This window comes from Lethenteron reissneri, chromosome 3, assembly GCF_015708825.2.
Source record: "Lethenteron reissneri isolate LAM-NWPU_2019-01 chromosome 3, ASM1570882v1, whole genome shotgun sequence".
NCBI lineage: Eukaryota > Metazoa > Chordata > Hyperoartia > Petromyzontiformes > Petromyzontidae > Lethenteron > Lethenteron reissneri.
Genome location: NC_083781.1, coordinates 4,012,091 through 4,032,197, shown reverse-complemented (window position 1 = coordinate 4,032,197; position 20,107 = coordinate 4,012,091). Strand labels below are relative to the sequence as shown.

Here is a 20,107-nt window from a genome sequence, read left to right as displayed (position 1 = left end):
TGTAGTCGGGCACGCCCAGCGGCCCCTTCCCCGCGATGCCCGCTCTCGCTGTCCCTTCGTGGCTCGTGCCACCACTGCTCCGCTGCCACTTGCGGCATCGACCGGCGCGGTCCGGAAACGGCAAATGCAGCGTGGGACTGCGTCTGCGTCTGCGACTGCGAGACGTGGTGCCGGTGGTGCCGTACGTGCGTGTGGAAGCCCGGCAGGGCGATACGGAGTGTGCGTGGGGGGGCGATGCCCATCCACCCACGGGTGACGATAGCTACGTCGTTGCCAACAGGGCCCTTGCACGGGGCCCCCAGTGAGCCATCCCCCTTCCCCCCCCACTGGTCACGTCTCTGCGAGGTTGGAGCCGCGTGCGGGTGTGAAACGACGCTTGCTCGTTGCGCCGCGTTCGTCTCGCCTGGGGGCCTTTGGTGGTGGAAGGGGGGGCAGCAGGAAGGGTCCAGAGACCCCCCCCCCCCTTTCCACAGGCTCGGGGTCCCCACACCCCCTCTCTAGCCGAAATGATTGTGAGAGCGGCAGTGGTGGGGGAAGAGGGTCGTGGTCACCGTTGATGATGGTGATGAGCCGAGCCGGCTGCTGCGTGACTTGAAGAAGTGAGCGAGTGGTGGAATGCGGTTAGCGAAGGGGGGTACCGGTGTGCGAGTGGTTGGGTTGCTGGATAAGTAGGTGGGCGGTTGAATTAATTTGATTGGGTGAGTGATTGCGTGGGTGTGCCTGTACGAACGATGAGAGAGAGAGAACGTGGTTGGGTGAGTAGCTGGGTGTGAGTGAGCGAGGTAGACGAGTGAGATGTCTCGGAGGGAGTAAGAGAACCCTTCAATAGCTTTAGTGGACCAGACAAGCGAATGAGATACTTGTACCAGCAAATATGATCGTATTTGATTTAGTTTTTAAATTTCTCGCAGTCAGGGTGGAACACATGAGCAAGCAGGCATGTGTGTGGCCTTGTATATATACACGTATATAGAGCACTTAAACCACCACACACACACACGTGTACTTGCACGCCCTCCTTCAAGGATGCCTCAAACCTTGTCTCACGTCAGCAGAGGTGGCGGCACCTTCATTGACGTGGAAGTTGGAGCAGGAAGGTCCTGTGTGGAGTTTGGGTAACGTTTGCTGCAGACTGTACTTTGAATAGAGCCATCAATGCTGGCATTTATCCTCGATGGTTTCTGCAAGATGGTGGTGGCGAAGGACGATGATGGTGATGGAGGTCATGGGGATGGGATGATGAGGAGCACACATTGACGATGTGACTCGCCATCCTAAAGCCCCCCCCACGCATCTCTACAGGGGTTGAAGCTGCTGAACGTGATGACGATGGTAGTCCACAATTAGCAACGTAACCACCTTTTTTTAATTTTACCTTTTTACAATATAAACAATATTATCGTGGTGTTACTGTAATAGGTAGCAGTAAACGGTCTGCGAAGGTATTTACGCAAATAATGTTTAAGTCCGTGTCATAATTCCAGTATAACGATCGCTAAGATAATTTGCGCGAATGTATTCACACTAGCGGATAGGACGCCGCCGCAAGTGTTAAGCTAACGGTACACGTGTACTGTCTGTGTACTGCATTTTATATATATATATAATCTCATAGATGTATATACGTCCAAGTACTCAAGTTTATTTTGTTTTAACCAGGTGAGAACTCGAAGAGACCGGGGGTAGGAGAGTCTCCATTTGGCGCAAGAGTGAAGCTGGAGGTGGCATTAGTCCACTGCGTGTGGCATCCCACTTGATGAAATTTGCGGTGTCACTTTTTTTCGAATTCGGAAAAAAAAATTGATGGCGTGCGCGCCCGCAGCAGTAATTGTGGCGGCCGTGGGTCGCCACCGCTGGGTTACCGCTGGAGGCCGCCCCCGTTCTGTGAGGCCCACGTTCCCAGGGAAGCGGCAGCAGCTGTAATGGTTTAGTTTGCCCCTATCGTTGTTTAGCGCAGGGCAGTCTCGCGACACTTTATCAAGTGGGCCCTTGCCCTAAAACGTTTCGCCAACTACCCCCCCCCCCCCTCCCTTGAGAGCGAGTGTGCCGCTGGTGGCGAATTTTGCGTATCGGAGGAAAAGGCCCCAAGACCCCGGAGAAACCCCTCTGTGTGCGAGGGGATGGTTCCTAAAAAGTCAGGGCAGTCCTGCTGTGTGCACGTGCTGTAGGGGTGTGCACCGCCTACTTGGCTGTCCCCGTTCCCACCCATCCGAGGCTGCCCTCGGGTCAGGTTCACGGCCTGGATTCCTCCGCGGCGCGGGTCACGTGGGGTAGCAGAAGAGAACAAATGGGAGCAATGTAAATTGGGAGTGTTTGGGGGAGCATGTGGAAACAGTGCGAACATGGGAGTAGTAATCTCCCACCCCGGGGGAGCGGAGAGGTACCCAGTGATGAGATTGTTTATGTGACGATGACGATGATTACGATGTTGATATTGTTTTTTTCCTTGTGCCCTGAGACCAAAAGAATGTAAAATGAGGATGTGAGTTGGAGGGGGGGGGGGGGAAGATGGGGAGGGTGAGTTCTGCAAGGTGTTTCTGGTGCGACTCATTCACGAATGAATTAATGCTGCACAATCTGTCATCCTCGTCTCCCTCCCCACTCGCCCGTCTCGGAGCCGTGCGGTACCTGTGCCAGGCTAGGTGTCCTCTCGCTCACCTGCTCGACTGCAGGGTTCCTCCAACTCCCACTCCTTGCGTGCCCCATCACGGTCCGGTTTCCACGTTCACCGAACTAGACTCTTCTCGATTACAAACCCAAGACGATGCAAGCGATATATTGCGCCTGATGATTGCTGAACACTTTCCACGTTGGTGCTCGTTCTAATTGATGTTAAGTAGACAACTCCTAACCGATATCTGCCCTTGCACATTAAAAAAATCCCATCGGCTAAACGGCCTACTGGGAGTGCATAATTTCATCAGCATTGGTTACACAAGCTAACCTGGAACGGCTTTGATATTGGTGTCTCATCAGCAGAGTTATCAGGCAGGCTTGCCGAAACCAATGCTGGTTAACAGGCAAGATGGTCTATCGGCGAGGACCTCCCTCGGACAGGGGGTCCTAGTTGCCCGCAAAACCACGCACTGTGCCGCACGGCTCTCCACACACACAAGTGATCGCTAGCGGGGTCGTCGTTTAGCAATCGTATCGGGCACGTGACGTCTCGGGTTGAGATCGGTGTGATTGTTCCCCGTGGGGGCCGGTGCGGCGGGCGGCCCGGAGCGACGGTGGTGTCCTCACGTGGACGCGCCGCTTGGCTCTGGGGAGCGCGAACGACGCTGCGGCTACCCCACACGATGCCTGCGACTCGAGCACTTAACCCCCCCCTCCTCTCCTCTCCCCCACCACCACCCCCCCCCCGGGAGAGTTTGTATTTTTGTAGGCGAACCATGGCGGTGGCGGCATCAATAAACCGAGAGAGCGACGCGTGTGGAGCCTCGAGTGAGTGTGCGCGCGCGTGCGTCCGGCTGCCCACGACGACCACGGCAACCACCATTCGGCTCCGCTCCATTGAATCGGAAAGGGTTTTATTCGCCATGAAAAGTTCGCACAGACAAGGAATTTACTTCGGCAGGAAGGTGCATACATTCAACATATAGGAATCTTAAATAAGTGGTGTACAAGTCTAACTATACTAAAGGTACAAAGTCTAACTAATACTAAGGAGCTAAAGTATGTAATAATTGAATTAAAACAATATACAATATCTATAATATGCAATATAAAATTACAAAAATGCAAATAGGGTAACAAAGTGCAAATATGACAGGGTGTCATTGTAGAGATATTGTTAAAGAACACGATCCGACACCACCAGTTTACCCCCCCCCCGCCCCAATGTCGATCGATTCGTAATTTCCTCCGCATCCGCGACGCTGCTGTTGCTTCCTTCTCGACTGGCTGCGATCTCTCCAATTTTCCTACCACCCCCCCCCCCCACAATGCAACCTCTTGGCTAGAATATTAAAATTCGGTAGAAATTCTTCCCAGTGCACCACGCCCGCTCATACGAGCCATTTGTCTGCATCTCATCCGTCCGTCCTCGGTCACTGCTTCTCCAGACTCCTCGCGTGCAGTGAAGATGCGGTTGTGTCATCTCGCTCGTCAATTTAATTGGAGCAAAATTAGATTTCGAGGATTCCTTGGCTCTTCCGATGGCCAATGACGAGTGCACGTTTTTAACTCTTGCCATAATCGGCCGAGAGACTTTTTGCCGGTCGATTGCAATCTTTTCTTCAAGCCGGATGGTATCTCAAGCTTTCCACGGGGACCTCAAAAATCTAATCGTCTGCCACAAGCCGCTTTGCTGTGCACCCTAATTGGTTGCCTTCTAGAAAAAAAGAAATACATAGACGTAATATTGATATAATGCACGTGTAATAAGCGGTCTGGCTGGGCAGTGATGTGGTCCGAGGGCAGTGCGTTCACCGCTCGCTGTCGAGGTCCACTTACAATCTGGTGGGCTGTCCTGATTAATACCGTGGGTGTATTCGCCGTAAAACATGCGCCTCATGCTTCAGAGTGGATGTCAAGGACCCCCTCGCGTCACTGAGAAGAATACGGCGTTGCTTGCTAGCATCATCCAAATTTGGCAAATTACAAAAATGACCTACAACGCACCGCAAACTGCTGTTAGGTCACCTCGCCCCGCTCCTTTGAAGCGGCCATCTAAGGGGAACAGGCGTCCTTCAGCTCAAGCGCAGCACATTGAGGCGGGAGTCGAGAAGAAACAGAAAACAGGGGGGCTGGCATTTATTGACTTCTCGGCGGCATGTGGCACCGGTGTGGCGAGACGGCCTCATGCTGGCCAAGGTCGGTTCCATACTGCTCTCTCTCGCACCTGCTGGGAAACCATCGTGACCAATGTCTGGCACAAAAAGCCACATTTACCCAAGCTGGCAGCATGTACAAAATTATTTTTTACGGGGACTGCAAGATCCGGACCATGTCCGCCCAGCGCTCGCTGAGCTGCATTGGATTCGGTTGCCGAACGATAAATGTATAAGTAAAGTCACGTAGGTATAAAATAAATTAAATCACGACGTTTCGGGCGCAACACAAGCGCCCGTCATCAGGTGGGGACAACCACAGCCAGAGACAATTGCTTGTGTTACGCCCGAAACGTCGTGATTTAATTTATTTAATGTTATACCTACGTGACTTTACTGAAAGAACCACGGAAACTTCAAATCTAGAATACATTTATAAGGTCGCACATTCGTGGCAAGAACCACGATACATTGCTGATTTCGTCAAGTAGCACAAGCCATCGTATAAACTCCGGTCATCCTCGTGGTGCCTTTTTGGCTAACCATCGAACAAAGACGGTCACTGCATCGCACGCTTTCAGACACGTCTGGAACATTCTGATAGGAGGAAGCCACTGGAGCAATGCACTTTTAAATGTAAACTGTAAACTAATTTCTTTAGAACTGCTTTGTGTTTAGTTGTCTTTCCCCCGTGCCTCCGATTAACACGGTTGGCTACGTACGGTATGAAAGAAGTTCAACGGTACATACAACAACAGACACCGCATCCACATTGGGAATAAACGTCAGCTGCCCACCGGATTCCCGACGCGGGCGACATGCCAGACACAACATCACGGAAACCCATGGGAACCTCATTTGCCAGTAAAAATATGAGAATTCGTTTTTTACCCTTCTATCTGGCAACAAAACTGACACCTTTTACAAGGAGTCATGTTTGCATAGACCACAATACCTGCAGTCATAATACAAACAAAAGACATAACTGGTGCATTGTCTTTGAGTTGTGCACCTTTTGGCGTCATCTGGTCCAACCCATGTGAGACTAGGCTCTAAGAAAAGCTGTCTCGGGTGTGGACCAATCAACTTCAACGACAGTGCACATTATCAGAGTTATGTCTTTTGTTTGTATTATGACTGCAGATATTTCGGTCTATGCACACATGACTCCTTGTAAAAAGGTGTCAGTTTTGTTGCCAGATAGAAGGGTAAAAAACCAATTAACATCACGGAAGTTTAGATACGCGGACAATCTGGCCACAGGACGGTCACATCGGCCGCATGAGATGATGAAGCCATCCACAACCTCGCCGCCAGAGGCCTTGGATTGGCTACAGAACTTTGATATAAACATTTGAACAACTTGCTGCTCCCCTGCAATAGGTCTCTTATCCTGTAGAAAACCATAGGACAGAAGATCTGCAAAGTCTCGCAAATGTGTCACAAACGGTGCCTCCCGCCCCCCCGCCAGAGGAAACAAGAAGATGCTTGGTGTAGACGGCACTTTGCTTCGTTCATCATTTCGTTTTTTTCTTCAATGCTTTGCTTTATGTGCCCCCCCCTCCCCCTTTTTTTTAAATGAAAGATTTCACGAAAGATGATCTCTCTCTTCACCTGCGTGTTTTTATATTGGCAATCGCCCGCGTCGGTACCATTTTAAATGCTGTATATTTGGAGTTTGCGTGTCTCTCTCTCTCTCCCCGTGGTCACTATTATTTAAAGAGCTAATTGAATTCTAGATTTGAAGCTTTCGTGACTGCAAGGATTCATATTCTTAGGTTTTTTCGGTAAAGTCACGTAGGTAAAAAAAAAATTAAAATTAAATTACCTGAAGACGGAAGCTTGTGTTGCCTCCGAAACGTCGTTATTTTTATTTATTTTTATTTTACTTTTATTAATTTTAAAAATGTTTACCTACGTGTGACTTTACCGAAAAAACCTAAGAATATAAAGCTACATTTCGATTTAAAGCTTTCGTGACTGCAGGGATTCATCTTCTTGGTTCTTTCGGTAAAGTCACGTAAGAACCAAAGAACCAAGAAAATATAAAGCTAATTTAATGTATTTAAATCAGATTGAATGGCATTAATTCTAGATTTGAAGCTTTCGTGACTGCAAGGATTCATATTCTTAGGTTTTTTCGGTAAAGTCACGTAGGTAAAACATCAAAATTAATAAAAAAATAAAATAAAATAAACATCACGACGTTTGTTGCCTCCGAAACGTCCTGATCTTATTTTATTTTTATTAATTTTGATGTTTTACCTACGTGACTTTACCGAAAAAACCTAAGAATACAGATTGAATATAGACTTGAAATGGGCGTGGCTCCGGAAGACAACGCCCACAACGGGGCGGTCCTACGTCATGACCACGCCCACACGACGACGCCCATAAAAGGAGCGGGACACGTCGATGCACACCACCTTCAAAGGAGGCGGGGTGTCGCTATGACAACGCCTACAAAAGTGGGAGGAGCCTCAACGGCCACGCCCATAAAAGGAGCGGGACACATCGATGGGCACCACCTTAAAAGGAGGCGGGGTGTCGCTATGACAACGCCTACAAAAGGGGGAGGAGCTTCAACGGCCACGCCCATAAAAGGAGCGGGACACGTCGATGGGCACCACCTTCAAAGGAGGCGACGGTGTCGCTATGACAACGCCTACAAAAGTGGGAGGAGCTTCAACGGCCACGCCCATAAAAGGAGCGGGACACGTCGATGGCCACCACCTTCAAAGGAGGCGGGGTGTCGCTATGACAACGCCTACAAAAGGGGGAGGAGCTTCAACGGCCACGCCCATAAAAGGGGCGTGGAAACCCGCCGTGGTTTTCCCGCCTCGCGTCGCCATGGATCAGCAATGGCGCGCCCACTTCAAACGGGTGAGGAACGAGCGGCCGCGTCTCCTCACAACTCATTAAGTTTATTGTTGTTTTTAACGTCGTGTTTGCACAAACTTATTATCAACCGCAGTCGGGAGCCGGCTCACTGAGAGAATAACCCGTCGTGCGTCAGATCTCGTCGGGTTGAGCCTGGTTAGGGCTTTGATGGGCGGCGACATCGTGCATAGCAGGTGCTATAGACTTGCTGCGTTGCGGGTAGCAGAGGACAGCCCAGCAAACTCTGCTGCCCCCCACCGCCAAACCGCACTGACTGGCGTGGTGAAGTATGGTCAAAGTGCGTGGTTCTCATCCAGCAGTGGAGTGCAGGTGCATCCACAGCACGGAGCCCGAGGGGCAGTGGATGTTGCCCTCAGAGTCTCGGCCTCCATCAGTCCTCACGATACTCCACCCGCCTGTGTCCGCGTTAAATTTCGATTTAAAGCTTCTTTCGTGACTGCAGGGATTCATCTTCTCGGTTCTTTCGGTAAAGTCATCACGTAGAAGGGAAGTAATAAAATAATAATAAAATAATTCTCACGACGTTTCGGCCACAACGCAAGCAGCCGTCCTCAGGTGAAAACCAGGTCCGTCGAGGCGACAGAGTCTGAATGAAAAAAATTAACCCGTAAAAACAAAGTTTTTCACTATAAATCCTTTATATGCGTGGCGGCTAGAGTCCTCTCGTCCTCTGGCTTGAGATGGCTGCCACCTATGGGTCAGATGATTGTCTGCAGTATTAAACAATTGGTAATTAAATATAATTTATTTCCCTAAAAAGTGTAAAATTTTGGAAAGTTTTTTTTCACGAAAATTAATTGTCTCGCACAACGAGTCTGTGTGGAAAATGTCAGCTCGATTGGATCACGGGAAGTGGGTTAAATAACGACCGAAAGATTTGCACGGTCCTAAGCATGCAAGCAAGCTTAATATAAAGGATTTAAAAAAGTTCGTGTGCTGTTTCATTCAGACTCTGTCGCCTCGACGGACCTGGTTTTCACCTGAGGACGGCTGCTTGCGTTGTGGCCGAAACGTCGTGAGAATTATTTTATTATGTTTTATTTTTATTATTTTATTACTTCCCTTCTACGTGATGACTTTACCGAAAGAACCAAGAAGATGTGTCCGCGTTGTTAGTGACGACCACCCACCCCCCCATCTCGTGCGCACCGCACGCGCCTGATAGTGGCGAGGGGTTTGTGTGTTGACCGTCGACGCTGCTGGACACACCGCGCCGATTTAACGAATGTACACACAATCATTTTTAGCCCTCGCCAGAACGTATTGTGTTATGGGGCCGTCCATAAATGACGTCACGCACCTATGGGGGGGGGGGGGTGTCAGACGTTTGTGACGAGGGGGGGTGGCGGGGTTTGAGAAATGTGACGTCACATCAAAATGCGCAACTTTAAATAAATATAGACAACACGTTCTACTTAATTAAACTTTTTTTATAAATGTTTTCTCCTACAAAATCACAGTGCAGCGCCACATTAAATACGCACTACAATGACAATAGTTTAAAGCGATTTGAAGCATTTTTTTTTGGGGGGGGGGGGGGGGCAGAGCTTTGTGACGTCATATTTGGGGGGGGGGGGGGTCAAAAATCGTCCAAAATCGCGTGACGTCATTTATGGACGGCCCCGATGCATTCAATTGCTTTGCGTGTGAATCGGGACCCATATCTAACAGAGATGGTGGTGGTGGTGGTGCTCGCCTCTAAACCATCTGGACAGTTCACACCGGCAGCATTGGTTCGAACTTGGGAGTTTCTCTCGTGTTGGACCAATTCCGCCGAAAGTCTACGACTCACAAGAGGCCGTGTGGCTGACGGGATGAGTACAAACCCCACGGCATTGCCTGTGGTTACTACTTGCCATGTGTCCCGGGCAGTGTCGCCGCTCGTGTGTGGGAGGGCAGGTTGGCTACGTGTCCGCCAGGGGTCGTGAATGCAACGTGGCGAACAAACCGGCATGCCGGTAGCGCTCGTGGCAACAGCAGCATGGGTGCATAAAACAAATACAGGTAGTCCTCTACTTACGATGAAGATGCGTTACGACGACCCCATCGTAAGTCGAAGATGGCCTAGCCTACCCAGAAGTCTTAAAGAATGGTGATAATTTAACAAAACAGAGCAATTTACAGTACCGTACTGTATAAACTATATACCGTATGTGTTTATTAATTACAATACTGTATTGCACAGTAAAATGTAAAGTAAAAAAAACAAGGTCAATTATTAGCCTACCTATATGAACTGCAATTTAATATTTAAAAAAATTCAGAAAACAATCCTATCTGCTATAAAACTTTTAACATGCATTGAACGTATCGTATCGTGGTAACCTTAAAATGAAATCGTTAAAGCTACGTATCATACATGAATTGAACGTATCGTAACGTATCATATAGTACTGTACTCACCAAGATTCTGTCCGTCTGCATACTTGAACGATGTTAGGTTGTTTATTGCAATTTTGTCGTATCGCTATCACCATCGTAAGATCGAAATATCGTAAGTCGGACCATCGTAACTCGGGGACTACCTGTACAACAACAAAACTGTTGTTGAAAGCTTTAGGGTCAATCTCCCAGAGGTTGGACAGATCCGGGAACTGGCAAGCTGTGTGGGCAGTGGATTATAGCAATTCGCTTTTGAGTTGGCTACGGGGTGTGCTATGGATGGAGTGATGGCAAAGTGGTTGATGCGCTGTTCTCCGAACTCTGCCACCTGAATTTGGTTCCTGGCCGCGGCCGACGTCAACTGCGATGTCGGCCATTGCTGGATGTGAGGGCCTTCCCATGCCAGACTTGACCTTCACCACACCCGTGAGTAGGGGTTGTTGAAGACAGGAAACGTGTGAGCCTGGGGTATAACAATAGATAACACTATAACTTCTAGATGTGAAGCTTTCGTGACTGCAAGGATTCATACTCTTTGGTTTTTTCGGTAAAGTCACGCAGGTAAAAAAAGTAATTAAATAAATGGAAACAACTAGATTAAATCACGACGTTTCGGGCGCAACACAAGCGTCCTTCAGGTAGGGACAACTTAGTTAAAGCACAACCGCTTAAGTGTGTCTTGTGCTTTCGCTACGTTGTCCCCACCTGAAGAAGGACGCTTGTGTTTCGCCCGAAACGTGATTAAATTTAGTTTTCATGTATTTAATTAAAAATTTTAACTACGTTACTTTACCGAAAAAACCAAAGAGTATTACTATAACTGCCCTCTGCTATATAACCACGAAGCTCCCCAAGTGCTATGACAACCAGTTGGTGTATCATCGTTGTCACCGATCTGAGCACCATCCAAGCTCAGCCCATCTTAGCCTTAGAGGTCTCACGAGATTGGACACCTTTCGGAATGCTTTAGTCGAAGGCTGAACTAATAAAACTGCTATATAAATTTAAATTGTTATGGTTATCTAAAGTTTTGTGTTCTATGATTGCAGGAAACGGTTGGGAAGCTGCTGGCGCTACACTTCAAGGATGAAAAGACCAAAGGTGTGAACGTCTCAACAACTCCACCAGTGATGGCATTTCTAACGACACTCGAATGCCAGGCAATGGCTGCCCATAATAATAATAAAAAATAATTTGCAATTCCCTTCCGAGAGTGACAGGACAATGAGACAACTATACTTGTCGGCACAGTATAGGCATAATTTTTTACAATAAATGTCCGTAATTTTGACTCTTCGCAGTCTAAAACAAGGCTGTGCATTATACACACAACGTGATGTCACATGACACGCGAGGCATGATGGGAGGACCAATCCAACGGTCAACACCTCACATTTTGCCGTCAAGAAATCATAAGTGTCATTCCTCTTGTTTACAGCCTGTACACTATCCTGTCACATGAATACAACTCCGTATGAAAGTCGACAGTGGTTTCCCTATGGATGGACCCGCTCCCGCCATAGGATTGTGAAAGTTCCTCCATTGCCTCAGGGCTGTGAAGGAGCGAGATGAGCAGCAATGCCTCGGCACCCGTATGAGCTGGCATCGAGACGTTTCTCTCCGATGAGTTTCTCATCGTTTACAGTAAAGCCTTATAAAACCGGTTGAAGGTAAGAGCTGCTGCTGTTGTTGCTGTCATCCTCGAAGCCGCTTTGCTCACGGTCGTCTCCCTTGCAGTGAACGCGGACGCCCTGAAGCTCATGACCAGCCTCCTCCGCCTGTTTGTCACCGGTGAGGCGGGAGCTGGGTTACCCATCCACACCTTGGTATTCCCTCCCGTAGTCTCTTCCCAAGCCAGTATATAAAACAGATTTGTAGAGTTTCGATGTAAAGCTTATGTTTTATTTTTATTATTTCCCTTCCCTTCTACGTGACTTTACCGAAAGAACCAAGAAGATTTGTAGAGGTGCGACCCTGCTGGCAGAAGGGCCTCCTCGAGAGAGTGAACTCTTGAGGGCATTTGGTCTACTCTTCCACGTTCACCGGGCGTGTTGGGAGAGAGATGGGTGTACTCGCACTTTACCCCACCGCATGCGACCTGCTGATCGACAGATTGTGGTGTATGCATTGATACTGCTTGCTGGACACAGGCCAAGTGACTGACAAAAAAAAATTGGGACTTTTAAAGTTCCGGGAAGACTTAACACATTTCCCAAACTAACAGCTTCCTCAAAAAGATGATCCTGCGAAAATCGGGACAAAGTGGCAACCCCACTCGTAACCAATGTGGCCCCCACTGCCCTGTCAACCCCGGACAGAGGCGGCCATGCGAGCGGGCAGGCAGGCAGAGAGCGAGGCGGTGGACGTGGTGGACGTGGCACACCTGGAGAAAGTGCTGCCTCAGTTGGTGCGTGACTCCAGCAATCCCATCACCATCACCCATACAAATACCAACACATGCGCCACCACCACAATCTCCATCGCCACTACGACTCCGACCACCACATGCAACGTCGCTTTAACCACAACCATCAGCACCACCACTATCATCTTCACCACCTACACTATCACAACCACCCCACCTGCACTATCACTATCAGAGGGGTCCATGCCCAACAACGCTGCACCACTGGTGACCTGTTTGTTCCCACGTGGGTTTTCACGGTTGTGCTGTACAGCTTTCTGATGTATGTTGAACTTCTTTCGCGCTGTACGTAGCCAACCATGTTAATCGGAGGTACGGGGGAAGGACAACAAACTATACACAAAAAGCAGTTCTAAAGAAATTACTTTTCAATCTAGATTTTAAAGTACATTGCTCCAGTGGGTTCCTAATATTGGAAGGAAAAGCGTTTCAGATAGCTGCCGATGTGATCTCGGGGTGTACCACCAGTAATTTTGTGTGATATCTGCCGTTTCAATCTTTTCCTTGATGAACCGATTGAGGGAGAGCGCTGTGTCTCGTTAGCTGTCATTCGCTTAACCTGTTTGCGCTCCACAGCTCCTGGACTTTTGACCGTGGTGGACCGAGCCGTCGGACCCAAGTGGAACATTATTGTTGTTACGAATAAACTTGAGCTGTAAAGCGATATCTTCACTCCTGTGTTTTTTCCGGCACGCTGGGTCTGGGAAGAGCAGCTGCTTGATATGCACCGGAGTGCTGTTGACACTTTCTGTCGACGCCGCTTCCCTCCACCCCTACCGACCTATGGCGCGTTTTCTTCAGGTATTGTTAGATCCCATCATTCCGTGTCTCTGCTGTGCCGTCCAATCTGGTCCTTCGACTTCTCATCTGCACCTGTCTTCTCTGCGGTGGTTATTGTTAGTTTACATTATGCCGAATCTATATTCTGTGTATTTTCATCTTATTCAGGGCTTCATCGTTTACCTATTCCATTTGTCTCTTTTATTGTATCAGGAAACCTGTTTGTGGTATCCATCGTGAGCAGATATCCGAATGATTGTGTCGATAATCACACCCCCCATCTCTCGTTCTCGCTCACCAACTTCTTGTCCACTTTCATTTGCTAGTTCGCTCCCAGGAATTCACTGGCAAGGATCTTATGCAGGCAACGCCGTCCAAACGTCTGATAATTACAGCCTCTTCGTCAACCCACTGCTAAATGAACCCCCCCTCCATCGTGTCAACTTTGAGGGGGGGTGGGGTGAGGTTGTTTGATCATACTTCACCACACTGGTCAGTAGGGGTTGGTGTGTGCTGTGGGGATTGCGGGTGTGGTGTGCTAAGGGCGGTTTCAGATGTTACTCGCCATCAGGGCCTCACGCCCTCACTTCGGCATTGAGAGACTCCCCATGGATATCGAGGTGCAATACCGTGGCTTGCCAGCTGAACGCACGGGAGCAAATTGCCACCCTCACACATGCTTGGGTTTTACTGGTAGGAACCTAGTTACACCAGCCCACGGGATTCTTGTGTCCGTCGTGAATCCAAAAATGGGAGGGGTGGGGCTGGGTGGGGAGAGGATGGCCACCCCGTGGTGCCCTTATAAAACTCAACCTTTAACCTACTCACGCCGGCTTGTGCCCGCCCTCACAGTCGGGCATATTTGCGGAATACACCACGCCGCCGTTGACCCTGGCCATTGACCGAGCAACCCAACGTTCCTACCAGCTCCCTCCGCAGGAATGTGTTCTTTGCATGCTCCGGTTTCTTCGGACGTGTATAAACGCGTATTGATTGACTGAAAACATCATAGTAAATATAGAACTATTGTTGATAGCGCCGGATCGCCTCCTGGCAGCCTTATGTACCTCTCGTCATGGCTGCGGCTACCACTGTTCACGTTGCTACCAGTCTCCCAGTGCACCGTAACATGTTCTGCGTGAAGTGAAGTCCTCATCACTGATGTTAGCAGTGACCAGGAATCACACTTGGCATTCCAGGTTTAGCACAACTTGCATATATACACACGCGTGTGTATATGGATAAGATGGTGCTGTTCCGGCCTTAATCGGTGCTCTAACAGCACTTGCCCCAACGAATCCGTTAGAGGCTACACGGGGGATCTTCGTGTAAGACGCCTGCTGTGTCAACGGTGTGTGAGCTGAGCGCGTGGTGGGTTTGTGGTCGCGCTATAAATAATCTTATTTATAATTTTTATTTTTACGGAAAAAACCGCAGCGGCTTTGAGGTTAAAAACTTTCAGACGCCGAGGAGGCGCCGGTGTAGGGGGGGGGATGGGAGCCAAGGGAGGGCGGGGTAAGGGGACCCGGATACCCACTCCCCCCACTAACCCCTCCGGTCAATGGAGCCAATCTATAGTAGCTAAGGGGGTGTCACGTTGAGGAGCTAAGGGGACCCTCGTGGAGTGGCTGACGGGACCCAAGCGGAGTCGTAAAGATATCCACGTGAAGTGGCCAAGGGGATCCACGTGGAGTGGTTAGGGGAACCCACGTGGACTGACCAGGGGGAGCCACCCAGGGGGCCTGTGATTAATTCGTATTTGTGGTGCAATGATTCCTTCCCTTCGGGATTATATTAGTTGTTACAATTCAGTTAAAAACTAAATTGTTCGACGTGGTGAACATAGCGGCATCTAGTGCCGAGAGGGACCACGATTCAATTCACGTCCGGCGATCTTAATAATCGATATCAATCTGTAGAGCAATGTACATCCTTCATATGCATAATCAATTATGCATTATTGTGAATATACCAGCTTTGTGTTGCGTGTTAAATCTGGTGGTGCAAAGTTAATTAACATTTTTATAAAAAATACAATGAACATTTACTAGTTGAAAATACGGTATTTGGGTGAGTCGGTGGGTGGATGGGTGAGTGAGTAGGTGAGTGGGTGAGTGTGGGTGGTTGGGTGAGTGTGGGTGGGTGAGTCTGTGGGTGGTTGGGTGAGTGTGGTTGCGTGGATAAGTCCGTGTGTGGTTGCGTGGGTGAGAGCGATTCGATGCGTCTAACGCGAGCTACATTTATTTCGGTCGATCAAACGATGGAGCCATATTTCGTAGGTGGGTGGGTACGGGGTGGACTTGCGTGCATGGGGGCGTGTGTGTGTGTGAGAAAGTTGGAGGGTGTGCGCGGGAGGGCGCGTGCGTGAGTAGACTCGTGCACGCATGGGTACGTGATTATGTAAGTTTATGGGTGAGTGGTCGGGTAGATATGTGTGTAAGGAGTGGAGTTGTATTAGTAGGTGGGTGAGTGGTCGTTGAATGTGTGGTGTTGTTGAATGGGGAAGTGCTGTGTGGCTGGGCGGTATATGAGACCGTGAATATCCAATATACATACACGGGCAATTGTGCGTCCGTGCTAAGTGGGTAGATGGCTGGGTGAGTGCGCAGACGGGTGGAAGCTATTCATGGGCGTATCCGTGGGTATGTGCGTGATTGGGTGGACGTGTGAACGTGTTTGTGGTTGGGTCAGTAACTGCTTGGTTCGAAGCATGGTTGGGTGTATGGGTGCGTGTGTGTGGTTGTTTGGGTGGGTGGGTGGGTGCGTCTGGTTGGGTGTGCGCGGATGTGGGGGGAGGGTTTGGTTGGGTGGGTGTGTGTGGGTGAGTACCAGAGGCAGCTGTACTCACACGCGCGCGTGATGGATTCGCAGTGCAAATGAAGCAGAGTTCGTCTCATTACGCACGACAAACAGCGTGGCCGGCGAGGATGGGGGAGCGAAACCATCAACACCACCATTAGCGGTTAGATGAAAAAGAAAACGTTACTATAGTACAGTAGTAGTATTATTTCGCATGTTTACCCAGGAAAGCCTCGCCGAGTCTCGTGACTGTTTTTGCAGGAGGGTCCTGCCAAGTTTTGGGGAGTAAAAGGCATCGAATACTGTGTTAATTACTTGTGAGAGATGTATTGATGGGAGAGCTGGGTAGATAGAATAGTTGGGATGATGGGAGGGCTGGGACGGTGGGAGAGCTGGGTTGATGGGGGAGCTGGTTGATGGGCGAGCTGGGTTGATGGGAGAGCTGGGTTGATGGGAGAGCTGGGTTGATGGGGGGAGCTGGGTTGATGGGAGAGCTGGGTTGATGGGAGAGCTGGGTTGATGGGGGAGCTGGGTTGATGGGAGAGCTGGGTTGATGGGAGAGCTGGGTTGATGGGAGAGCTGGGTTGATGGGGGGAGCTGGGTTGATGGGGGAGCTGGGTTGATGGGAGAGCTGGGTTGATGGGGGAGCTGGGTTGATGGGAGAGCTGGGTTGATGGGAGAGCTGGGTTGATGGGAGAGCTGGGTTGATGGGGGGAGCTGGGTTGATGGGAGAGCTGGGTTGATGGGGGAGCTGGGTTGATGGGCGAGCTGGGTTGATGGGCGAGCTGGGTTGATGGGGGAGCTGGGTTGATGGGAGAGCTGGGTTGATGGGCGAGCTGGGTTGATGGGGGAGCTGGGTTGATGGGAGAGCTGGGTTGATGGGGGAGCTGGGTTGATGGGAGAGCTGGGTTGATGGGGGAGCTGGGTTGATGGGAGAGCTGGCGCCACCCTGGGTTTTTTTGATGATGAAGTTGATTTAAACTCCGTGGCCCCGCGACCCAAGCCCCAGGAATGTGAGTCACGTAATAAGCGGCCGTGGCTCCAACAACAACCACAACCACCACCACAACAACAGCAACCACCACGGCGACATCAAACGCTAATGATGGTCATAACGATGCCAGTCGAGGGATGTGTGTCTCCCCGCTCGCCCCATCTACTCCTCTCCTCTTCCCCCCCCCCAACTCCTCCCTCCCGAGCCCCCAAACTGGGGGCCCGGGAATGCGTTCGTGGTCAGACACGTGGCGCCGGACGGGCCCACCTGTATAAACACGGGGAGCCGGGGAGGGGCGGGGGGCGGGGGAACGGGAGATGGCGAGCGGGGGGGGGGGGCATGAGTTGGGTCGAGGGATGGAGTGGAGGAAGGGGGGGAGATGTTTTTAATGACGATCACCAAATCCGAATCATCGATATCTCATTGCAAGCATCATCAAATCCTACTCATCAAATTCTAATCATCATCTGATTCTCATCAACCAATCATTATCATCACGACACAATTCTACTCCGAATAACATTTTTATGCATTCTAATCATCTCATTCTTATCGTCGTCATCATCACGAGATCCTGACCTCCATCACAATCATCGCGCGTCACGGCTCCATCACGTGACACTGCGGGTGCTCTCCACTGCACTGTTTTAAATGGGGGTCAAGGGGCGAGGCGAAGGGCCGGGGTGAATTGTCTGGTCGGGGTGAGGACTTTGAGTGAGGTTTAGCGGGTTAGTGTTGGGGTCGGCAGGTCAGAGTAAGGGTCACTGTTCACCACACTGGGTGGACCGTAGCGGGGAGCGTGACGCATCCGTTGGCGATCTCCACGCCGCCGCCGTTGACTGCTGATGACACGGCTTCCGTGCCGTCGCTGGGACCATTCCGCGTGGGCTGTCGATGTGATCTGGCATTGGGGATTGACCTCACTGGCATCGCAGGTCTCCTGGGGTCAAAACCAAAACCCAGGCTCTTCCCTTTTTTTTTCGATTTAAAGCTTTCGTGACTGCAGGGATTCATCTTCTTGGTTCTTTCGGTAAAGTCACGTAGAAGGGAAGTAATAAAATAATAAAAATAAAACATAATAAAACAATTCTCACGATGTTTCGGCCACAACGCAAGCAGCCGTCCTCAGGTGAAAACCAGGTCTGTCGCCTCGACAGTCCTGGTTTTATACCGAAAGAACCAAGAAGACTCTTCCCTTTTGTTTCTTTGTTCAACCCGGCGAAGTGAGGGACGCAAGAGACCAGGAATGAGCCTCACTGCCATGGTGACCTGGAGCTTCAGACTGCCAGGCGGAGGGGGGGCGGCGATGATTGCGGTGTGTAGTCCCGACTGAGACACGTGCCGTGTAGATGCTTGTTACCCCCCACACCTCCGATTAGCACGGTTGGCTACGTACGGTGCGAAAGAAGTCCAACATACATTTTCGAATTTGGACCGCGACGCCGGTCACAGTGAGTGCAGCAGACGGCTGCGTAGTCATTATTTTGGTTACCACACCGGGAGTGTTAATCAGGGCTTGCCGCTGGATTCGAACAACGAAGGTCTGAGACGAGCGGCGAACGCGCGACAGCCGGGATTGCTGTGTAGTCTGCGTGTGATGAGAAGGTCTTGGGTAGGGCCGGATGATGGCCTCCTGGCTGCCTGGCCCAGCCTCTTTGCATGAGCCTTCACAACTTGCGCCATCGATTTGTACGCGTGTATGTACGCTGAACTTCTTTCGGACCCTACGTAGCCAACCGTGCTAATCGGAGGTGGACAGCGAATCGATCGTTTGGACGGCCTCCCGGTACGAGTGGCCAGAATGGAAGTCATGGAAAGGTTCCACTTTCTCAGGGCCAAGTCAACCGTGCCATTGGACCGGCGCTCAGGACCTGCAGACTGAACATTGAAGCAGCCGCATCTCGCGTGTGCGAAATGCGGTCTCCTCGAAACGGCAAGTTGAATATTCACCGCTTCCTAAACTATGAAGCTAAATAATTTTGTTTATTTTAGCGGGTATGGCTCACTGAGCTATTTCGCTCTTTTTTCAGAAGCGACCTTGTCACAAATGATAGCTCAACAAATGTGCTTATCGTGTGGACATGTTATTGCAGCCAAATACTCTAAACGCGTATATTTTCTAAACGTGGACGAAAAACAACCGGAGGACCCGGAGAAAAATCCACGCGACCGCAGGCAGAAGATGCCAACTCCAAATGTGCAACAGGCGTCAGTGTTGGTATTGAACCCACGACCTCCCGTATACCGGGCGAGGTATTTAACATCTCGCCACCGTGGTGCCATCGAAGGTGACGGTCGTGCCTGCAGGGGACGCGCGTCCAGTTCAGAGCAGAGGTCGCAAATGGGTTTTGATTCCTTACCCGTACCCGTACCCGGCCGCACCAGGGTCGCAAACGGGTACCCGTACCCTACCCGTACCCGGCCGGGTACGGGTAGGGTACGGGTATCGGGTACCTGACTGCGACCTCTGGGATGAAGCCATGTTGCAGGCGCGGGTGGGTTGATTCTAGGAACTTGAATTGTGAGAAGAGACAAGACGTTGGGAAATGAGTGACAAACAGTTACTCACCAGTGACTCACGGTCTACCCGTACCCGTACCCGGCCGAGTACGGGTAGCCGGGTATCGGGTAGGGTACGGGTATCGGGTACCCGGTTGCGACCTCTGGTTCAGAGCCACCGATTCAACACGCACCCTGCTGGGAATGAGAAGGTCCTCTTGGCGACGGCGACTGGACTCGCATTAACCACACGCACGCGGCGATTGGCGCTAGATCTCGACAGAAACACGAAGCGCCCGCGCTGCGTTTTCGGGGTTCTTGCGCTGCTCGTCTTGCTCGACGGAGCGGGGTTTTTGTATGCTCGGTGGATTATCGAGGGCTCAGTCGAACTCCGATGTTAGCAGAGTACCGATGAGTAACTCTTGGGATAGAACGGCTTTGTGTCTGACCATAACGGCAGGACGTTTGGGTTGAGACTTGGCACCCATCGCAGCTACGGCCACGTGGCTCCTCGCTTCCCATTGGTTGATCCAGCCCTCCTCCACCCACCAACCA

At 50.5% G+C, this 20,107-nt stretch overlaps 1 protein-coding gene across 1 annotated transcript; it reads left to right on the top strand.

Moving 5' to 3' along the window:
- Positions 1–7,455: 7,455 nt before the first annotated feature.
- On the top strand, positions 7,456–13,144 carry LOC133347576 (centromere protein X-like). The gene is made up of 5 exons (XM_061559950.1): positions 7,456–7,655; positions 11,105–11,156; positions 11,793–11,846; positions 12,374–12,462; positions 13,057–13,144. Exons 1-5 carry the CDS (start codon positions 7,530–7,532, stop codon positions 13,069–13,071), a joined length of 336 nt encoding a protein of 111 aa, XP_061415934.1. The 5' UTR covers positions 7,456–7,529; the 3' UTR covers positions 13,072–13,144.
- The last annotated feature ends 6,963 nt before the right edge of the window (positions 13,145–20,107 follow it).

What these genes read in the sequence shown, in the direction of transcription:
- LOC133347576 (XM_061559950.1), top strand. Translation starts at nt 7,530, where the DNA reads ATGACAACGCCTACAAAAGGGGGAGGAGCTTCAACGGCCACGCCCATA. An exon ending in GGCGCGCCCACTTCAAACGG is followed by an intron (nt 7,656 to 11,104) that starts GTGAGGAACGAG and finishes CTATGATTGCAG; the next exon opens with GAAACGGTTGGGAAGCTGCT. An exon ending in CCTCCGCCTGTTTGTCACCG is followed by an intron (nt 11,847 to 12,373) that starts GTGAGGCGGGAG and finishes AACCCCGGACAG; the next exon opens with AGGCGGCCATGCGAGCGGGC.